Source organism: Muscardinus avellanarius (genome assembly GCF_963383645.1).
Source record: "Muscardinus avellanarius genome assembly, chromosome: 17".
Classification (NCBI taxonomy): Eukaryota; Metazoa; Chordata; class Mammalia; order Rodentia; family Gliridae; genus Muscardinus; species Muscardinus avellanarius.
In genome coordinates, this window is record NC_137803.1 from 28,527,405 (window position 1) to 28,550,230 (window position 22,826).

A 22,826-nucleotide genomic window follows, 5' to 3' on the forward strand; every position below is an offset into this window, starting at 1 on the left:
GGCCGTTTCCCGTGGTGTGTGGGGCTGCTCCTGGGATGCGCACATTCTCCTGTCCCCCTGGCATCTGCCGAGGCGACTTGCCCACAGAGCTGAAAACAATCATCTTGGTTCTCCGGCCTTGGCGCTTCTGGGCCTGTGCAGATTGGATCGTCTGGGTCAGGCCCTGGAGTCGCTGCTCCCGGGCATCCTGCAGCCGCTGGTACATCTCCCTCCAGGACTCCTGCTCCTGGGGCTTCTCTCCCTTATGGTCCTTGAGACAGCGCCCTTTCCAGAGCTCGTCTGTTCCTCCCACTGCTGCTTGATGGTGTTTCTTGGGGTGACAGAGCTCATCAGGAGTGCACTTCTCTAGCCTGGTTTCAAGCACAGAATACGGGCCTATTCCCCCACCCAAGATGTTGTTTATGCTCTTGGGCAGATGCTGCATGTCCCGCGGGTTCAAGGTGGTTTTGGGGAGGTGGGAGAGCCGTTTGGAACCAGCAAATACTGGCATCCTAGCATGGATTCTGCGTCCAGGAAACACAACCTCCTCCTCTTTCAGGGAGGAAGACAAGGCTTCCTGGTGGATTTGCAGGCAGGACCCCCATCCTGGGCAGGAGGAGCACTAGAGTGGACCTGCTCTCCTGGGAACAGGAGTTGTGGGGCTGCTGGCCGCGCTTCAGTGGAGACCTTTCTGCGCTTGGCTAGTTTGGGGTCAGTTTCTGTCCTTTCTTGGGGCTATCAGGAGGTCTTTTGAGGACGGTGTTCCAGTCACTTTCCAACTCCTCCTGAAGATAATCCACGGGGTGCATTCGGGACAAGCACTTCTCAACATACCGCTGATGGAACTCACACTCCTGGAGTGCTTGCTCCAAAGAAACCAGCCTTTCCCAGCAGTCTGCCAAGTCCCTGGCCAAGGGGCCCACGAGCTGGTGCTAGCACAACCTCTTGACTGCCCTGTGCACGCCGGTCTCCTCCAGGATGTCTGCTGCAACGGGCAAAGCAGAGAGCATCTTCAAAGATTTCTGCAGCAACTCGGGGTCCTGGGTGGCAACTAGGCGCGCCTGCAGCTTGCGCACAGATTGCATCGCCCACTGCTTCGCCATCACTGTCCCTGGCACGACCTGTGCTTTGTGAAGCCTGGTGTCCTTGGCTCCTCGGGGCGCTGTTTGTCTTTGGTCAGTGGAACAGTGGTTCTGGGAGCTTGATCCAGTCACCCCGGTCCTCGCTGGTGGTCTCCGCTCAGTGCTGGGTGTTCCTGCCTCAGGTCCTCACAGTGCTGGAGCTCAGCCTGGAAGCACCTGTGCAGAGCACCCTCTAAGAACAGAGTGAAGCCCTGGCCCAGATTCTGGCCTTATATATATATGCTCAGGCTCCACCCACATCCCCTCTGGGCAGGGTGGGTCGACCTTGACCTAATTGATACCTCCCAGGGCTTTATTGGCTGCCCCTCCCAGTCATGGCGCCCTGTCTTCCTTCTCCAATGAACTCCCCACATTGGGCCTCAACACAACCCTTCTCTGGTCCTTCTATGATTCCCAATTGACCAATCAGGAGACTAAATTCTTACTGAGTGACTTGGACTTGTTTCTTTTTTTATTTTTTTTAATGTTTGATAGACATCTCAAGTTTTGGCGTCAGATAAATTAGTTCCTAAGAGTTTTCATTTTGCATTTTCTTCATAGTAGAAATTTGTATTCCTGGGATGAAAGTATTTCTAAGATAGTCATGAGTTGTATTTTCACAAGTCAAGTGAAATCACGGCGTTATATATATTGTAAGATGTTATTACAAAAAATCTAATTGCCATATTTTGACCACCCAGAGATGTAAGGTGTTTAGTAAGATATAATCTTTTATGCTCTTTGTTCTCTTTCTGTGGCTTTATATTCTTTTCCATGAACATAGTACACTGGTCTCATGAAATCCCTCTCAAAGTCAGTGCAGCCATTTTGCTTTTGTGTAAGCGCTATGAAGTAGCATCCCGTGATACTGGCTAAAGACAAAATCTATGAAAACGCGCTTGTTGTCACATGGCACGTGGCTGTATTTATTCTTTAATTACCTAGAATTGGCAAGGAAGCAATGCTTCTTGTTCTATAGGTATTTGCCCTCCCAGTTGGTTTCACCCTGGGCTGTTTTCATGTGAAAGGTAGATTTCTTTTCTCTCTCTCTCTGTCCCTCTGTCTCTCAATCCCCCTGTACTTTTTTGGTATTAAAAATAAGGGAAAATCTAAAAGGAATGTACACCCAAAGCTGGTTTTCTCTCCTCTCTCTATCTCTTTCTCTCTCTCTCTCTCTCATTTTAATTCCTCTTCAAGCCGTGTCTCCCTAGGTTGCTAAGTAGTTAGCTTATTTGCTTCTTCTCCCGCATCTTTTCGTTAAGCTTGATTGGTAAACTGTAACTCATGCCTCTGTAGGAAATACTTGCAGAGCTGGACAGGGGACTTCTACTACTGAGACTATGAAAAATAATAAGTGTCAGAGGCTACTCAATCTGAGTGAGACCGAGACTAGACGTACCCTTCAAACCTAAAAGAATGAGAAAGTACAACCATGAGCAAGTAGTAAGTCTTCTCATCTATCAAAAGGGAAAAATAGACCATAGAAGGCTGTTTTGAGGTCCAGTGTGGAGCAGTCAATGGGACTGGTATGCAGAGTGCCCAGGGAGGATTTGGGCCAGTGAAGCCCTGACAGGTGTCAATTAGGGCGGGGTCCACCCAACATGCCCTGAGGGATATGGGTGGAGCCTGAGTTTAGATAAGGCAGGCTTTGGCCCTGGGGCCTCATTCTGTCCTACAGGGTGCACTGTACAGATGCTTCCAGGCTGAGCTCCAGCACTGAGAGGACCTGAGGCAGGACAACCCAGCACTGCTCAGCGACCACTGCGAGGACCGGGGTGACCGGACTGAGTTCTCTGAAACACTGTCCTACTCTAGAGAGGACAGGACTGAGACCTCCCAAGCTAGTGACACCAGAACATCACCAAGAAGACGAGCCAGGGACAGTGATGGCGAGGCAGCGGTCACTGTAACCGTGCGCAAGCTGCAGGTGTGTCTAGCTGCCACCCATGACCCCGTGGAGCTACAGAATTCTTTCAACATGCTCTCCCACTGCCCAGTGTTGTCTGGGATAGACTCTAGTTGAAAGTTTGGGAGCCACAGCAAGAGCAAGAAACAGAAATCTTGCCACAGGAGTAAAGTCCACTGGAGGCCAGGGGTGATGACAAGTCCCCCTCATTGGATGGCACTCAAATCACTGCAAGTTTTCTCCAAAAATACCACCCAAGGCTGTTCTTAGGGGACAGCACCCAAGAGACAGCACCGTCCTCTGTGGTCTCCAGACAGAGGAGGAAAGGGAGCGCCTGGGCAGGAATTTCTTCCCTGCTCTCCACGGGGTTTCCCAGGACCCCCTGAAAAAGCCAAGACACAGAGCTTCGCAGGAAACCCCTGGCAGGCTACAAAGCTCCAGGACCAGGCAGCTCCCACCCAGGGGTGGGGGCAGAGACCGTGGACTCTAGGTCAGAGCCAAGCGAAGAAAAGTCTTACCCGAAAGGTGTCCAGCACCCTTACAACTCCTAGGATGCTGAGCCCACCACGCCACATTCCTCCCCATGAAGCCCCTCCTCCAGCGCTTCTGCATTGGAGATGAAGGTGCCCTGACATGGGCTTTAGGGACACACTCAACCACAGCGTTTTGGAAAAACACTTTTATTGGTTTCATGCCCATCATAGTGAGTTCAAAAGTGCAAACCTACATGCACACAGCACTTGACGTATGTCCCTCCATGTGCTTCACCCACACTCTACTTTCTTCCATATGATTCAATCTTACACTGACAGTGCAACCTCCTCATAGAGACATAACGTAGACTTGTTCTCTTCCCCAGTCCTGGTTTTACCCTCTTCACTGCTTTCTCCAAAACAGTTCATTTATCAAACCGATTTCTGCATTTGAGAAATTCATCATAGAATTTATGATGTAACCAGATCCATTCACTCTATTCCTTGAATCTCTCCTAGTAAACCAGCCTTGCCTGATTGTTGGGATGCACTGAATGGCAAAACTGATATTGCTGAAACCTTGACTAATGTTTGTTAAGAGTAAGAGACATCTACATGAATGAGGGACATTGTCAATTTAGAATATTCCTTATTTCTATGACCCTGTTATTTCAGAGGTCTGAAATATCTCTTTTAAAATATATTTCTATTGTATCCATGGGTACTCTCATAAAGATTGTTTAAGAATCATTTCTGTACTGCTATTTTTGTTAGTGTATTTTTATGTGGCGTCTCCCTCTGTTAATCAAATTTACCTTGAACACCTGAGCTCACTCAGTCCTCCCCCCTCAGTATATTTGGGGCAACTTCTTTCCTACATGTTGTCCGAGTTAGAATTTACGTTTTATACTCCAACATCTTAATCTTTATATGTTTGTTTTTTTGTGGTCCTGAGGGTGGAACCCAGGGCCTTTTTCCACATCGAGGCTATATTCCTAGACCTATTTATGCTTTTTTTGGAAACAGGGTCTCCCTAAGTTGTTGAGGCCCTCACTAAGTAGTTGGGGCTGGCTGCCAACCAGTGGGTTCCTCCTGCCTCAGCCTCCCAAGTGCTAATTATAAGCGTATGGCGCCCTGCTTGGCTTCAAACTTCTTAGTCTTTTAACTAACTGCTTGGTCTCTCTTCTAGGTAGAATTTAATTACGTCGTGATAAGAACAAAATACCATTTATATTACTTATTTTTTTTCGCTGTACTGGGTATGGAACACAGAGAATTTTACCTCCAAGCTACAAACCCAGCCTATTTTTAATTCTTTATTTTGGAACAATTTCTCACTAAGTGCAGAAGTCCTCACTAAGTATTTGAGACTCTCCAACAATCTGCAATTCTCTTGTCTCAGCCTTTTTAGACCTAGGTGTTTTTGTTTTTTTTCCCCCCAGTGCTAAGGATGGAAACCAGGGGCCTTCTACCTCTGGGCTACACCCTCAGGCCTATTTTATATTTTATTTCAAACAAGTTCTCAGTATGTGGCAGAGGGCCTCACTAAGTGTCTGACTGTCCAACAATCCTCAATCCTCTTGTCTCAGCCTCAGGACTGGGATTATGAGAGTGTGCCAACAGAGCTTGCTCTAGAACACACTTTTATTAAGTACTTTATTATTATAAAAACAATGAAGCTATACAATACAATTGCTCTCAAGAGGCAAATTAATTAGAGAAATGGAAGAGACACAGGAGACAAATTAAGTACAGAAACGGAAAGGCCTTTTGTCGCCATGGGAAAGCAGAGTGCACGCTGACCCCCCGCAGGACTTCGTGTCCAGTCTGTACCCTGAAGCCTCCTTGGCAGTTCCCTGTCCCAGTCAGGGCCTCAGTTCACCTCCGGGAGAGGATCTTCTTGTAATCCTTCAATGTCTTGGCCATGAGCGGGCCCATTTTCTTAGCAGTGGGTTTCTTTGTGTTGAGCAGTGGCACCAAAGGAGGCCTGGCAGAGTTGGGAGCGGCCCCAGTGTGCCTGCTGCCTGGGGGATTGGAGTAACTGCTGGAGGGGATCTGGCTGTTTCCCGTGGTGTGGGGGGCTGCTCCTGGGATGCGCACATTCTCCTGTCTCCCTGGCACCTGCCGAGGCGACTTGCCTACAGAGCTGAAAACAATCATCTTGGTTCTCCGGCCTTGGTGCTTGTGGGCCTGTGCAGATTGGATCGTTTGGGTCAGGCCCTGGAGTCGCTGCTCCCGGGCATCCTGCAGCCGCTGGTACATCTCCCTCCAGGACTCCTGCTCCTGGGGCTTCTCTCCCTTATGGTCCTTGAGACAGCGCCCTTTCCAGAGCTCGTCTGTTCCTCCCACTGCTGCTTGATGGTGTTTCTTGGGGTGACAGAGCTCATCAGGAGTGCACTTCTCCGGCCTGGTTTCAAGCACAGAACACGGGCCTGTTCCCCTACCCCAGAGGTTGTTTATGCTCTTGGTCAGATGCTGCATGTCCCGTGCGTTCAAGGTGGTCTTGGGGAGGTGGGAGAGCCGTTTGGAACCAGCAAATACTGGCATCCTAGCATGGATTCTGCGTCCAGGAAACACAACCTCCTCCTCTTTCAGGGAGGAAGACAAGGCTTCCTGGTGGATTTGCAGGCAGGACCCCCACTGCTGGGCAGGAGGAGCACTAGAGTGGACCTGCTCTCCTGGGAACAGGAGTTGTGGGGCTGCTGGCCGCGCTTCAGTGGAGACCTTTCTGTGCTTGGCTAGTTTGGGGTTCAGTTTCTGTCCCTTATTGGGGCTATCAGGAGGTCTTTTGAGGACGGTGTTCCAGTCACTTTCCACCTCCTCCTGAAGATAGTCCACGGGGTGCATTCGGGACAAGCACTTCTCAACATACCCCTGATGGGACTCACACTCCTGGAGTGCTTGCTCCAAAGAAACCAGCCTTTCCCAGCAGTCTGCCAAGTCCCTGGCCAAGGGGCCCACGAGCTGGTGCTGGCACAACCTTTTGACTGCCCTGTGCACGCCGGTCTCCTCCAGGATGTCTGCTGCAACGGGCAAGGCAGAGAGCATCTTCAAAGATTTCTGCAGCAACTCGGGGTCCTGGGTGGCAACTAGGCGCGCCTGCAGCTTGCGCACAGATTGCAGCGCCCACTGCTTCGCCATCACTGTCCCTGGCACGACCTGTGCTCTGCGAAGTCTGGTGTCCTTGGCTCCTCGGGGCGCTGTTTTGTCTGGGGTCAGCGGAACAGTGGTTCTGGGAGCTTGATCCAGTCACCCCGGTCCTCGCTGGTGGTCTCCGCTCAGTGCTGGGTGTTCCTGCCTCAGGTCCTCACAGTGCTGGAGCTCAGCCTGGAAGCACCTGTGCAGAGCACCCTCTAAGAACAGAGTGAAGCCCCAGGCCCAGATTCTGGCCTTATATATATGCTCAGGCTCCACCCACATCCCCTCTGGGCAGGGTGGGTCGACCTTGACCTAATTGATACCTCCCAGGGCTTTATTGGCTGCCCCTCCCAGTCATGGCGCCCTGTCTTCCTTCTCCAATGAACTCCCCACATTGGGCCTCAACACAACCCTTCTCTGGTCCTTCTATGATTCCCAATTGACCAATCAGGAGACTAAGTTCTTACTGAGTGACTTGTTTCTTTCTTTCTTTATTTTTTTTAATGTTTGATAGACATCTCAAGTTTTGGCGTCAGATAAATTAGTTCCTAACGGTTTTTATTTTGCATTTTCTCTAATGTAGAAATTTGTATTCCTGGGATGAAAGTATTTCTAAGATAGTCATGAGTTGTATTTTCACAAGTCAAGTGAAATCACGGCATTATATATTGTAAGATATTACAAAAAATCTAATTGCCATATTTTGACCACCCAGATCTGTAAGGTGTTTAGTAAGGTAATCTTTTATCCTCTTTGATCTCTTTCTGTGGCTTTATATTCATTTCCATGAACATAGTACACTGGTCTCATGAGATCCCTCTCAAAGTCAGTGTAGCCATTTTGCTTTTGTGTAAGCCCTATGAAGTAGCATCCCGTGATACTGGCTAAAGACAAAATATATGAAAACGCTCCTGTTTTCACATGGCATGTGGCTGTATTTATTCTTTAATTACCTTGAATTGGCAAGGAGTCCATGCTTCTTGTTCTATAGGTATTTGCCCTCCTAGTTGGTTTCACCCTGGGCTTTTTTCATGTGAAAGATAGATTTCTTTTCTATTTCTCTCTCTCTGTCCCTCTGTCTCTCAATCCCTCTGTATTATTTATGGTATTGGAAATTAGGGAAAATCTAACAGGAATGTACACCCAAAGCTGGTTTTCTCTTCTCTCTCTCTCTCTCTCTCTCTCTCTCTCTCTCTCTCTCTCTCTCTTTTTAATTTCTTTTCAACCCGTGTCTCCCTAGGTTGCTAAGTAGTTTGCTTATTTGCTTCTTCTCCCGCATCTTTTCGTTAAGCTTGATTGGTAAACTGTAACTCATGCCTCTGTAGGAAATACTTGCAGAGTTGGACAGGGGACTTCTACTACTGAGACTATGAAAAATAATAAGTGTCAGAGGCTACTCAATCTGAGTGAGACCGAGACTAGACGTGCCCTTCAAATCTAAAAGAATGAGAAAGTACAACCATGAGCAAGTAGTAAGTCTTCGCATCTATCAAAAGGGAAAAATAGACCATAGAAGGCTGTTTTGAGGTCCAGTGTGGAGCAGTCAATGGGACTGGTATGCAGAGTGCCCAGGGAGGATTTGGGCCAGTGAAGCCCTGACAGGTGTCAATTAGGGCGGGGTCCACCCAACATGCCCTGAGGGATATGGGCAGAGCCTGAGTTTAGATAAGGCAGGCTTTGGCCCTGGGGCCTCATTCTGTCCTACAGGGTGCACTGTACAGATGCTTCCAGGTTGAGCTCCAGCACTGAGAGGACCTGAGGAAGGACAACCCAGAACTGCTTAGCGACCACTGCGAGGACCGGGGTGACTGGACTGAGTTCTCTGAAACACTGTCCTACTCTAGAGAGGACAGGACTGAGACCTCCCAAGCTAGTGACACCAGAACATCACCAAGAAGACGAGCCAGGGACAGTGATGGTGAGGCAGCGGTCACTGTAACCGTGCGCAAGCTGCAGGTGTGTCTAGCTGCCACCCATGACCCCGTGGAGCTACAGAATTCATCCAAAAGATTTACAAAACAAAAAAATAAAAAATATATCTATCAGAGCCAATATGGTGGTTCACACTTCTTCTTTTTCTGTACTCAGGAGGTAGAGATGAAGGATCACAGTTTTGGTGGCAGCTTTGGCTACCTGGCAAGGCATTGTTTCAAAATGATTAAAAACAAAAGATTTGGGAAAGTCCCTCAGTGATAGAAAGCCCTTGTGCTGCCAAAATAGAAAACCAGCGGAGCTCCTGACATGTGCTTGTTGTCCCCGCTATTAGGGCGGCTCTGTGGGAGGCTGGATGCAGCATACCTGTTTCAGATTAGCCTGGACAATCTGGGAGCCTCATCTCAAAGGAAGAAACAAACAAAACCCCCAAAGTAGACCAAAGACTCTTCTATACTCACACATCCACATGTGATTTCCACAGGGAACTCCAGATATCAAACCTCTGAGAACACTTTAGAAAAAAACTATTGTAACTGTATCATTTACAAGTGTATAATCAATCTAATAGGAACAAATGAAACAAATGATGTTTCAGACCTCTGAACTAACAGGGTCAGGAAAAAAGGTAATATTCTAATATGACAATGTCCCTCATTCATATAGGTATCTATACCTGTTAACAACCTCATAGCCAAGGGAATCAGCAATGGCGATATGGCCATTCAGTGCATTTCAATAAGAAGATAAAGCTGGTTTACTGGGAGATCAAGTGATAGAGTGAATACAACTGGTTTCAAAAGAAATTCTGTGGTCACATTTTCAAATGCAGAAATGACTTTGCAAATAGTATGCCAGGAATGAAGAAGGGAACAATTCTAAGTTATGTCTCTATAAGGGGTTTTACTATCAGTGTAGGTTTTATGCAGATAGGAAAATGTAGAGTGTGGTTTATGCATATGGAGAGAAACATATCAAGTGCTGTGTGCATGCATGTTTGTATCTTTTGACACTCACTGTGATATATTTTTTATTTTTTTGTTTTGTAAATCTTTTGGATGACACCGTAAGTGGCTTAATTGTATTTTTGGACTTCATGTTTTGTCTGTTACTCATTCTAATTGGAGTGGCACTGTTAAATTATTTTTGTGTTTCTGCGTGTTTATGTTTGACAGAAGAATAACATTTACAGTGTGCTACCTCTGAAGTATACTCCCAACACATTTAATTTCTTATTTGGAAATGATATCTTTCTAAGGGCAGCTGTGCAGGCCTCCAACCTGTGATCATCCTGTCTCAGCCTCCAGATCCTGGGATTAAAGCATGAGCTATCCCACCCAGGCCAAACTCACTTTAGGAACACAGCAAGTAGGTAACATTCCTCTCTCCCTGGGATGCTGAGCCCACCAGGCCACATTTCTCCCCATGAAGCCCCTCCTCCAGCACTGCTGCATTGGAGATGAAGGTGCCCTGACATGGGCTTTAGGGACACACTCAACCACTGCGTTGTGTAAAAACACTTGTATTCGTTTTGTGCCCATCATAGTGAGTTCAAAAGTACTAACATACATGCACACAGCACTTGACGTATGTCCCTCCATGTGCCTCACCCGCACTCTACTTTCTTCCATTTTCATCAATCTTACACTGACAGTGCAACCTCCTCATAGAGACATAACGTAGACTTGTTCTCTTCCCCAGTCCTGGTTTTACCCTCTTCACTACTTTCTCCAAAACAGTACATTAATCAAACCTATTTCTGCATTTTATAAATTCATCATAGAATTTATTATATAACCAGATCCATTCACTCTATTCTTGAATCTCTCCTACTGAAACAGCCTTGCCTTATCGTTCGAAGCACTGAATGGCAATTGCTGAAACCTTGACTAATGTTTATTAAGAGTTATAGATATCTGTATAAATGAGGGACTTTACCAAATTAGAATATTCCTTTCTTCCATGACCCTGTTACTTCAGAGTCTGAAACATCTCTTGTTAAATATATTTCTATTGGATCCATGGGAATTCTTATAGTTGAAATAATTAAGAATCATTCCTGTTCTACCATTTTTTTTTTAATGTGGTGTCTCTCTCTGTTAATCAAGTTTACCCTGATCCCTGAGCTTACTCAATCCTCCCACCTCAGCTTCTCATGAGCTATAACACAGGCTATGACAACATGGCTAGATTGTGCATATATTTGGGAAACTTCTTTTCCTATACTTTGTCCTAATTTACATTTATATTTTACGCTCAAACTTCTTTGTCTTTATAACTGCTTTGGCTCTCTTCCAAGTAGAAGTATCTTCTCCATGATAAAAAAAATACCATTCATAACAGTATTTTGTTGTTGTTGTTGTTGCTATACTGGGGATAGAACCCAGAAACATTTTACCTCTGAGCACACCCTCAGCATATTTTTCTTGTGGTACTGTGGATGGAACTCATGGGCATTCTACCTCCAAGCTATACCCCCAGCTGTATTTTTTATTCTTTATTTTGAAACAGGTTCTCACTGAGTTGAAAATGTTCTCAGTAAGTAGTTGAGGCTGTCTTCGAACTGTGATCCTCCTGTTTCAGCCTATCAAGTGCTGGGATTACAAGCATGCAAGTGTCCGCCACCAAACCCAACACCAGCCTATTTTTTTATTCTTTATTTTGAAACAAGTTCTCATTAAGTTGCAGAGGTCCTCACTAAGTATCTGAGACTGTCCAGCAATCCGCAATTCTCTTGTCTCAGCCACTAAGGCATGGGATTTTTTCCCCCCCGGTGATGAAAATGGAATCCAGGGGCTACTTCTGGGCTCTACCCCCAGACCTATTTTATATTTTAATTGGAAACAGGGTCTCACTAAGTTCCTGAGACCTCACTAACTAGCTGAGGCTGGCTTTGAACCTGCACAACCCTCCTGTCTCAGCCTCGCAAGTACTGGGATTACAAGCGTGTGCCACCACGCCCCCAAGACCTGGGATTATAAGACTGCACCACCAGGGCCTGCTCTACAACACACTTTTAATAACTAATTTATTATTATAAAAACAATGAAGATATGCAATTGCTCAGAAGAGGCAAATTAACAACAGAAATGGGGGAGACAGCACCTCGCCATGGTCAAGCACAGTGCACCCTGACCCACTGCAGGACTCAGTGTCCAGTCTCTACCCAGAAGCCTCCTTGGCAGTTCCCTGTCCCAGGCAGGGCCTCAGTTCACCTTCAGGAGAGGACATACTTTTAATCCTTCATTGTCTTGGCCATGAGCGGGCCCATTTTCTTGAGCTCTCCTCGACTTACTGCGGCTGGGACTCACACTCCTAGATTCCTTGCGCCAGACTAAGCAACTTTTCCCTCTGGGCCGCAAAGTGCCTGGCCAAGAAGCCCAGGAGGTGGTGCTGGAGCAACCTCGTGACTACCTTCTGCACTCTGGTCTGCTCTAGGATGTCTGCTACAATGGGGAAGGCAGAGAATATCTTCAAAGCTTTCTGCAGCTCCTCCGGGTCGTGGGTGGCAGCTACGTGCACCTGCAGCTTGCACACAGCCTGCAGCGCCCACTGCCTTGCTATCACTGTCCCTGGCTCAGCCTCCTCACGGCACTATTCTAGTGTCGCTGGCTATTGGGGCACAGTTCTGTCTGGCGTCAGCGAAACAGTGGTTCTGGAGCTTGATTCAGTCGCCCCCATCCTTGCTGGTGGTCACTGGTCAGTGTTGTATTGTCCTGCCTCAGGTCCTTGCAGTGCTGGAGCTCAGCCTGGAAGCACCTGTGCAGTGCACCCTCTAGGACAGAGTGAAGCCCCAGGGCCAAAGCCTGGGCTTATCCAAACTCAGGCTACACCCACATCCCCTGTGGGCAGGGTGGGTGGACCATACCCTAATTATACCTCCCAGGGCTTTATTGACACCCCTCCCAGTCATGGTGCCTGCCTTCCATCCCCAGTGACCTCCCTACACTGAGACTCAACACAACCCTTCTCTGGTCCTTCTATGATCCCCAGTTGACCTACAAACCTTTCTTACTGAGTGTAGTTTTCCCTTTTCTTTTATGTTTGATAGACATCTCAAGTCTTGGGCTATCTGAGTTGGTTGGTTCCTGACAGTTTTTATTTGGAATTCTTTCCATAGTAGAAATTTGCATTACTGGTATGGAAGTATTTTTAAGATGCTCATGAGTTGAATTTTCACAACTCAAGTTTAATTTATCATATTATATAAAACAAGATATGCCTTAACATACCATATTTCTACCACCCAGGTCATTAGGTGTTTACCAAGGTATACTGTTGTATCCATTCTGATCTTTGTCTGTGCCTGTATATACATTTCCACCCACACACACATTTAAGGATCTGAATTAAATCACATGGTTCATATTGTTCTCTCAAGGGCTCCATTTCTGAGGTCCCACCCACGTTTGTGTAGTGTATGTGGTCCTTGGACTCTTGATGTCTCTGAATCTAGCCCAGCTCTCCAAAATCCATCTCTTTCTGTTTTATTGGCTTGATTTTTTTTTATGCTCATTCTCTGCATTAGGACATTTAGTCACCAGCATACTGCATATAGACACATCTCAGGAGATCCTACTATATGTCAGTGTAGCCATTTTGATTTGTGTAAGCTCTATGAAGTAGCATCTCGTGAAACTGGCTAGAAACAAAGCCTTTCAAAGCCTGTCTGTTGTTACATGGAATATGTGTTTATTTTACTCCTTATTGATTTATTTGGAATGATACTGAATTTTCCAGGAAACCATGCTTTTTGTTCTGCAGACATTTGCCATCCCTGTTGGTTTCACCTGGAGCTCTTGTAAAGTAGAAGGTGGACCTCTCTCTCTCTCTCTCTCTCTCTCTCTCTCTCTCTCTCTCTCTGTCTCTCTCTCCCTCCCTCCATCTCTCTCTCCCTCTCTCTCTCTCCCTCTCTCCCTCTCTCTCTCCCTTTCTCTCCCTCTCCCTCTCCCTTTCCTCCCTCTCCCTCTCCCTTTCCCTCTGCCTCTTTCCCTCTCCCTCTCCTTCCCCCCCCTCCACTCTCTCCTTATTTTTGTGGTACTGGGATTATATCAAGGGAAAAATCTAATAGTAATTTACACCCAGAGCTGTTTTTTTGTTTTCTGTTTTTTTTTTTTTTAACTTTTCTCTTCAAACCATTTTTCACTAGATTGCTCAGTGTCTTGCTAATTTGATAAGGCTGGTTTCTAACCACCTGTAATCCTAGTAATTGAGAGACCAGGACAAGAGAAGTACCGGTTCAAGTTCAGGGTTGCCCATTTCGTGAGACCCTGGTTCAAAATAAAAAATAAAATAGGGGTTGGGGGTAGGATACCCCTAGATTAAATCCTTAGTACAAAACAATTTTTTTTTCTTTCTTTTGCAGTACTGAAGCTTGAACCCAGGGGCATATTAAGGACATTTTGATCTATATTAAGGAGATTTTGAAAGAGCAAATGCCAGACACAAGAAGCTAAGAAAGGAGGCTTGCGCCCGGTGTGGTAGTACATGATTGTAATCCCAGTACTTGGGAGGCTGAGACAGGAGGATCGCAGTTTCAAAGACAGCCTTGCAAATTTAGCAAGGACTTTAATTTAGATTTTATCATCCAAAATGAAGCCTTTTTAACTGTATGCTTTGGAAATTGTCTAATAAGAACTTATCTCCTTCCTGATAAAAATGCTAATAACAACACTATATTTAACAACTGACTTATTATATATATAATTATATATATATAATATGAATGCAATATATGTATATATGTGAATACCATTGTTCACAAAGTCAGGGTACTCAGAAGGCCTCGGGTCTGTCCTGGGTGCAGAGGGCTTTGTTCCGTGGAACCCTGTGCAGTACCCGGGCCTCACTAGCGGTCACTGCTCAGTGCTGGCTTGGCCTGCTTCAGGTCCTCACAGTGCTAGAGCTCAGCCTGGAAGCACCTGTGCAGTGCACCCTCTAGGACAGGATGACTTTGCAGGGCCACGGCCTGCCTCATAGAAAACAAGTTAATATACGTTTTGGTAATTAAAAGAATACCATATTTCACTACCAGGTCCAGGAAGGAGTCCATCAGGCTCCATCCTTGGAGGCTCTCTGATCTCTTTCTATGGCTATACACAAGCCCACGCTCATACGTATTTCACGGATCAGAAGTAAATCCCACGGTTCTTACTGTTCTCTCAGGTGCTTCATTTCTAAGAGGGTCCAACCCAGATTCATGCATTTCCTCTGGCCGTTGGACTCTAGAAGTCTCTTTGCTTCTAGCCCAGCTCTCCTACCTCTCTTTCCTAGTTTCATTTGACTTGAGTTTTTGTGGTCCTCCTCTGCAGAATGACCCTTTTTTGGGCAACCACACATTGCACATAGGCCAGAGGTCGCATGAGATTCTACTACCAATCAGTGTAGCCATTTGAGTGTAAGCTCTATGAAATAGCATCCCATGAAATCAACCGAACATACCGCTCATTAGCCTGTCTATTGTTAAGTGACATGTGGTTTATTTTATTCTTTTATTGTTTTTATTTGGATGACAGTGAAATGACCAGGAAACCATGCTGCTTTTTTGCAGTCATTTGCACTGATGATGGGTTTCACCTGGGGCTCTATCAAAATTGTGAATCAGAAGATGGATCTCTTCCCCCCCCCCCCGCCCCTCTCTCTCTTTCTCTCTCCCTTCATACCCCCTTGGTCTTCTTTTGTTTTGGAACTGAAAATGAACCGAGAAAAAAATCTACCACCAGTCTAACCAGTCTACCACCAAAGTTGTTTCTTGTTTGTTTGATATTTTTTTATTTATTTTAAATGTTTTATTCAAACCATTCTCACTACGTTGATAAGAATCTTGGGAATTTGCTAAGGTTGTTCCATAATGTGGGATCCTCCTAAACTGGCCTCTAAACTACTGAGATTACAGCTGTGTGCCGCCAAGCCTTGCCTTAGAGTAGGTCATTGTATCAAGACAAATTTTTCTCTTTTTTATATGCATGAAGATATTTTCTCATAGTGTATTATAAATAAATTACTGTTCTGCTATCTTCATTAAAATAAGCAATCCATGTGAAACGTGTGTGTGTGTGTGTGTCTGTGTGTTTCTGTAAAGGAGATGAGGTAGGCATCTGTGTGGGACTTAAAATTTTTCCAAAAACATTTATTAGAAAGATGTCTGCACTGTTTTATTCCCTCTCTGTGAGACCGTTTGTGGGGCCCAGGTCTGTGCCAGTTATGTATTGTCTGCGTCCTATACTAATGGAAATGGTTTGAACCAGTTAAGTTCTACAGTAACTCTTCGTATTCAGTAGAGCAAAGTGTATGCGTGGTCTTTGTGCTGTTTAATGTAATGACCTCTCTTAGAGCCAAGTGTGGTGGCACAGGCCTGTGGTCCTGTTACATGAAGCTTAGAGAAAAGGTTGGCTGGTTTGAGGCCAGCCTTAGCAAGTTGGTAAGACCCTGAGGAATGTTTGAAGACCCCGTGTCAACATAACAAAACACCCTTTTATGTCTAGGGTGTAGATTAGGGGTAGAATGCACCTGTGCTCAAAAAAACAAAAACTAAAGAAAAACAACCTCAAGAATGATAGTAAAACAGTATTTTAATGTCATACTTTTGCATATTTGACACTTAATGAGTACAATTTCACAAAGATTGTTAGATGTTGATTAGATAGACCTAGAATCTGCAGATATATTTTAGGAGAATGGACATCTTTCGACAAACCAAAATACAAACACAGCATTTCAACCTTCCGGATCCACTAAGCTATTCCATAAAGTCTACCCAGTATCGCCTTTGATCTTCCTATGTGTGTCCACGTGTTCAGTCACACATTTCATGGATTCCAATTAAATCATAGAGTTCAGTAGCAACTTTCTAAGACTCTCAGGAATTTTACAAAACCTTGGGTGAAAATAGCAAAGAAAGGCTGTGGTATTATTTGATTTCGACTGCCCCTGTATTAAAAAAACTAATAGAAGAACTATGAATATTACATTAACCACTTGTGTTAACCTATTGTAGAATCAACTAATTCAATTTTACAAAATCATTAAATATTCATTAGATTGACATTTAACCATTAAATTTTGTTCAGGAAAATGATAATTTATACAATGATGGATCCTTCAATTCTTAACATAGTGATTTTTATAATGATATCTAAGGGATATAAACATATGTGTATCTATAATATATTTACATATAAATAAATATATACAGATATAATGAAGACAATAGGATTGTTTCCAGGAGTGAGGTTTCCACACAAGCATAAGGGGCAGCACTGCGCCATGGGCAACACTCACCCTCACTCAGTGCAGGGCTCAGTGTTGAGTCTCCAACTTGAAGCCTCTGTAGCAGTTTCCTGTCCCAGGAAGGTGCTCTTCTCACCGTCGGGAGAGTATCTTCTTGTAATCCTTCATTGTTTTGGCCATGAGCGAGCCCATTTTCTTATCAGTGGGTTTCCGGGGATTGAGCAGTGGCACCAAAGGAGGCCTTGCAGAGTTGGGACAGGCCCTGGTGGGCCTGTAGCCTGCGGAGTTAGAGTCACTGCTGGAGGGAGTCTGGCTGCTTCCCCTGGAGAGTGGCGCTGCTCCTGGGATGCCCACATTCTCCTGGCCCCCTGGCACATCCCGAGGCGCCTTGCTTAAGCAGGAGAAAACAATCATCTTGCTTCTCTGGCCTTGGGGCTTCTGGGCCTGTGCAGATTGGATCCTTTGGGTGAGGGCCTGGAGTCGCTGCTCCCGGGCATCCTGCAGCCGCAGGTACATTTCCCTCCAGGACTCCTGCTCCTGGGGCTTCTCTTCCTTATGATCCTTGAGACAGCGTATTTTCCAGAGCTCGGCGGTTTCTCCCACTGCTGCTTGGTTGTGTTGTTCCAGGTGACAGAGCTCAGGAGTGCACTTCTCCAGCCTGGGTTCATGCATAGAAGATTGGCTTCCTCTCCCACCCAAGGTGGGGTCCTCATCCTTGGCCAGATCCTGCATGTCCTTCTGGCCCAAGGTCATCTTGGGGAGGAGGGAGTGCCGTTTGGAACCAGAAAACACTGGCATCCTAGTATGGATTCTTACTCCAGAAAATCCAGCCTCCTCCTGGTCCTGGGATGAAGACAGCTCATAAGTCTGGGGCTCAGGGCAGAACCTCCACTCTCCAGCAGGGGAGGCGCTAGAGTGGACCTGCAGACTGGGGAGCAGGAGTTGTGGGGAAGCTGGCTGGGCTTCAGTGGTGACCTTTCTCTGCTTGGCTGGATCCGCTCCAGGTGGCTGCAGATCCTGAGACTGGTGTCCACTCACCAGAGAGGAGCTCTGAACCAAGTCCCAGTTGTTCGTTGGGCTTTGAGAATGTGTGTTTAGTTCTTTTTCTCTCTGTGCCATGGCTGACCTGTTTCCAGTCTTCCTCTTTTTCCATGGGGGCTGTTCCTCCTGGCAGAATTTCTCAAAAGACTGAAGAAGCTCCTCAAATCCATCCACCACAGACGTTCTGTACCTATGAGAAGCTGCCAGCTCCCCTTCGTGAGCATGGAGGTGGGCAGAAAAGGCTCTGTCCTTGTCCTTGGGCCACTGGTCTGCGGGCCCCTCCCCTGGGTGGACGCTGCCTAGCCCTGGCCCCTTGTGGTCTGTCCGAGTTTCCTGGCAAGCTCTGTGCCTTGGCTTTGGCAGGGGGTCCTGGGAAACCCCATGGGAGGTAGGGAAGAAGTTCCTGCCTAAATGCCCACTTTCCTCCTCTCTCTGGAGACCAGCGGAAGGTGGTTTCTCTTGGGTGATGTCCCCTGAGAACAGGCTTGGGGGGTCCTCTTCGGAGAAGAATTGCTGTGACTTTAGGGCCATCCAGAGGGGGCACTCATCACTGCTCTCAGCTCCCAATGTACCTTTTCTCTTGCGGGAAGATTTCTGCCTCTTGCTCTTTTGTTGGCTCCCAACCTCTTGCCCCTGGGTTCCATCCCAGGCACCTGTTGCTAGGACAGTCCCTGGAGTCCTCTGAAAGTCATGGTGGTGGCTTCTTTCAGGCATCTGGACAGGAGTGGTAAGCCTGGGATCCTTCCAGATTGTGGGGTGGTCCTCAGATATTGGTGGAGGATGACTGGAGGCCCGGGATCCAGGAACATGGCCATCAGCAGGAGATCCCAGGGTCCAAGAAGAAACCAGTGCAGCCTGGGGATGCTTCTTTCTCTGGTCTCTCCTGAAAGAGTTCTGAGACATCTTGGGAGGTTTCTCTGGCTCCTCGAGTTTTAGGTGCCTATTTTGTCCCAAGGAAGGGTTTTCAGTTAGGCTACTTGGGCCTCTGTGTTTTTCTCGGGCATCGCCATCTAGTTCTGCCTCTTCCTCAAGAGTATCCCTGGATTGCTTTGTTAAAGAGCAGTCCTCAGTGTCTTGTGGGCAGAACTCACGTTTTCTCTCCAGATGAACCAACTTCTTCCAGCGGGAGGTCAAGTCCCTGGCCAGGGGACCCACGAGTTGGTGCTGGCGCAATCTCTTGACTACCTTCCGCACTCCGGTCTCCTCCAGGATGTCTGCTACAATGGGCAAGGCAGAGAGCATCTTCAAAGCTTTCTGCAGGTCCTCGGGGTTATGGGTGTCAGCTAGGCGAGCCTGCAGGTTGTACACAGATTGCAGCAACCACTGCCTCGCCATCGCTGCTCCTGGCAAGGCCTACGCACCGCGCTGTTCTGGAGTCACTGGCTGTCGGAGATCAGTACTGCCCAGCGTGTAGCAGAACAGTAGTTCTGGGGGTTGATCCAGGTACCCCGGTCCTTGCTGGTGGTTTCTGCTCAGTGCTGGGTGGTCCTGCCTCAGGTCTTCGCAGTGCTGGAGCTCAGCCTGGAAGCACCTGTGCAGTGCACCCTCTAAGACAGATTGAAGCCCCAGGCCCAGGTTCTGGCTTTATATATGCTCAGGCTCCACCCACAACCCCTCTGGGCAGGGTGGGTCGACCCCGCCCTAATTATACCACCCAGGGCTTTATTGGCTGCCCCTCCCAGACATGGCGCCTTGCCTTCCTCCCCAGAGACCTCCCCACACTGGGCCTCAACACAACACTTCTCTGGTCCTTCTATGAACCCCAATTGACCAATCAGGAGACTTAATTCTTACTGAGTGACTTGTAGTTTCTCCCCTTTTTTATGTTTGATAGACTTCTCAAGTCTTGGCCTATGTGAGATTGATCAGTTCCAGACAGTTTTTATTTTGCATTCTCTCCATAGTAAAAATCTGTAACACTTGTATGAAAGTATTTCTAAAATATTCATGGTTTGAATTATCACAATTCAAGTTAAATCATGACATTATATATTTTAAGATATTACATAAAATATAAATACATATTTTTACAACCCAGATCAGTAAGCCATTTAGCAATGTATAATATTTTATTCTCTCTGATCTCTATCTGTGGCTGTATATTCATTTCCATGCACAAAGGACACTGGTCTCATGAGATCCCTCTAAAAGTCAATGTAGCCATTTTGATTTTGTGTAAGCTCTATGAAGTAGCATCCCATGATATTGGCTATAGACAAAATATATCAAAACCTGTCTGTTGTTACATGGCATGTGGCTCATTTTATTCCTTAATGACACTGAATTGGCAAGAAGTCCATGCTTCTTGTTGTGTAGATATTTGCCCTCCCAGTTGTTTTCACCCTGGGCTCTTTTAAAGAAAATGTGGCTTTCTTTTCTTTCTTTCTCTTTCTCTTTCTCTCTCTCTCTCTCTCTCTCTCTCTCTCTCTCTCTCTCTCTCTCTCTCTCTCTCTCTCTCTCTCTCCCCTTAATTTTTTTGTACTGGGGAAATCTAACAGGAATCTACACCCAAAGCTGTCTTTTTCTTTTCTTCTTTTCAAACCATGTCTCCTAGGTTGCTAAGTATCATGTTTATTTGATTCTTCTCCCACATCATTTCTTGAAGCTTGTTTTGTAAAAATAAAACTCATGAATATCTAGGAAATACTTGCAAAGCTGGACTGGAAACCTCTACTAACGAGACAATGAAAAATAATGCCTGTCAGGAGCTTTTCAATCTGAGTTAGTTCAGGACTTGAGATAACCTGCAAACCTAGAAAAATGAGAAAAGTACAATTGATGAGCAGGTCCTAAGTCTCCTCATCTATCAAAAGGGAAAAATAGAGGGACCAGAGAATGGCTGTTTTGAGGTCCAATGTGGAGCAGTGAATGAGGTTGGAATGCAGGGAGCCCAAGGAGGAGTTGGGCCAATGAAGCCCTGACAGGTGTCAATTAGGGCAGGGTCTACCCACCCTGCCCTGAGGGGCTGTAGGTAGAGCCTGAGTTTAGATAAGGCAGGCTTTGGCCCTTGGGGCTCATTCTGTCCTACAGGGTGCTCTGCACTGGGGCTTCCAGGCTGAGCTCCAGCACTGAGAGGACCTCAGGCAGGACAACTCAGCACTGGTCAGTGAACACCAGCAAGGGCCGGGGTGACTGGACCGAGTTCTCTGAAACACTGTCCCACTAGAGAGGGCACAGACCCGAGACCTGCCAAGCAAGCAACACCAGAACATCGCCAAGAGGAAGCCTGGCAGGGACAGTGATGAAGAGGCAGTGGTCACTGCTGGCCCTGCCCAAACTGCAAGCTTGCCAAGCTGCCTTCCATGACCCTGAGGAGCTACAAGTATTTTGTTTTTGGCTTTTTAAAATTTTTTATTTTTTTATGTGGAACATATTGAAAATGTCATACATTCACACTGTGTTTGGTGCCATCCCCACTCCTGTTCCCCTTTCCTCCCCTCTCAACAATTAGTGTCCGGATTAACCATACTATATTCATACTTTTACACACATTCAGATGTAGATCCTCCATTAATCAACCTCAGCCTTCTTCCTCTCCTATTCTTCCATTCTAGCTTTGCTGAGATTTCCTCTCATTATCTGGAGTCCCTCTAGTGTCCTTAATCCTTTCTAGTTTGGGCATATTCGAGAAATCATATGTCCCTTCTCTTTCAGTGCTTGGCTGATTTCACTTATCATAATATTCTCCAGGTCTTTCCATCTCCTTGTGAAAGGCATGATTTTCTTCTTCTGTATAGCTGAGTAGAATTCCACTGTGTGTATTTTCCATAATTTTGCAATCTTTTCATCTGTTGATGGAGACCTAGGTTGGTTCCATATTTTGTCTATTACAAATTGTGCTGCTATGAACATGGGAATGCATATGTTACTGCAGTTCTCTGGTTTCAACCCCTTTGGAAAGATACCTAGTAGTGGTGTAGCCAGATCATAAGGTGGATCTATTCTCATTTTTGTAAGGAATCTCCACACTGATCTCCATAGCAGATGAACTAGTTTGCACTCCCACCAACAGTGTAAAAGAGTTCCTCTTTCCCCACATCCTTACCAGCATTTGTTGTTATTTGATTTCTTTATGCTTGCCGCTCTGATTGGGGTTAGATGGAATCTCAGCATAGTTTTGATTTGCATCTCCCTGATGGCTAATGATGTTGAACATCTTTTCATGTATCCATTGGCCACTTGTATCTCTTCTTTTATGAAGTGTCTATTCAGTTCAGTTGCCCATTTCTTGATTGGGTTATTTGTTTTTCTAGGGTGGAGTCTTTTGAGCTCTTTGTATATTCTGGATATTAGCCCTCTGTCCGAGTGGTGGCTGGTAAAAATTTTTTCCCATTCTGTAGGCTTTTTCTTTAGGTTCTTGATAGTTTCTTTTGCTGAGAAGAAACTTTTTAGTTTGATGCCATTCCGCTTGTTAATTCTTGCTTTAATTTCCTGTGCTTTGGCCGTGTATTTGAGAAAGTTACTGTCTTTGCTTATATGTCGGAGTGCTGAGCCTATGCCCTCCTCTAATAACTTCACAGTCTCTGGTCTAATTTCTAAGTATTTGATCCATCTCGAGTTGATTCCTGTGCACGGTGAGAAATAAGGATTTAGATTCATCTTTCTACAAATGGATAGCCAGTTTCCCCGGGACCATTTGTTGAAAAGGCTGTCTTTTCTGCAGCATATGAGTTTGGCCCCTTTGTCAAAGATCAATTGATTATAGGTGTGTGGGTTTATTTTTGAATCTTCTATTCTGTTCCATGATCAGTATACTGTTGTTGTGCCAATAACATGTCATGTTTACTACTATTACTCTATAGTATAATTTGATATCATAGATTGTGATGTCTCCTGCATGGTTTTTATTGCTGAAGATTGCTTTGGCTATTCTGGGTCTTTTCTTTCTCCATATAAAATTCATGACTGATATTTCTATGTCTATGAAGAATGTCATTGATATTTTAGTAGGAAATGCATTGAATGTGTAGATCACTTTTGGCAGAATGGCCATTTGATGATATTTAT

At 45.9% G+C, this 22,826-nt stretch overlaps 1 protein-coding gene across 1 annotated transcript; it reads right to left on the bottom strand.

Annotated features, from left to right (window-relative positions):
* Positions 1-16,910: 16,910 nt before the first annotated feature.
* LOC308276093 (elongin-A-like) lies at positions 16,911-19,154 on the bottom strand (the record flags this gene model as incomplete). Its single annotated transcript, XM_080714688.1, has 1 exon — positions 16,911-19,154. One exon carries the CDS (start codon positions 19,152-19,154, stop codon positions 16,911-16,913), a length of 2,244 nt encoding a protein of 747 aa, XP_080570814.1.
* Positions 19,155-22,826: the final 3,672 nt, after the last annotated feature.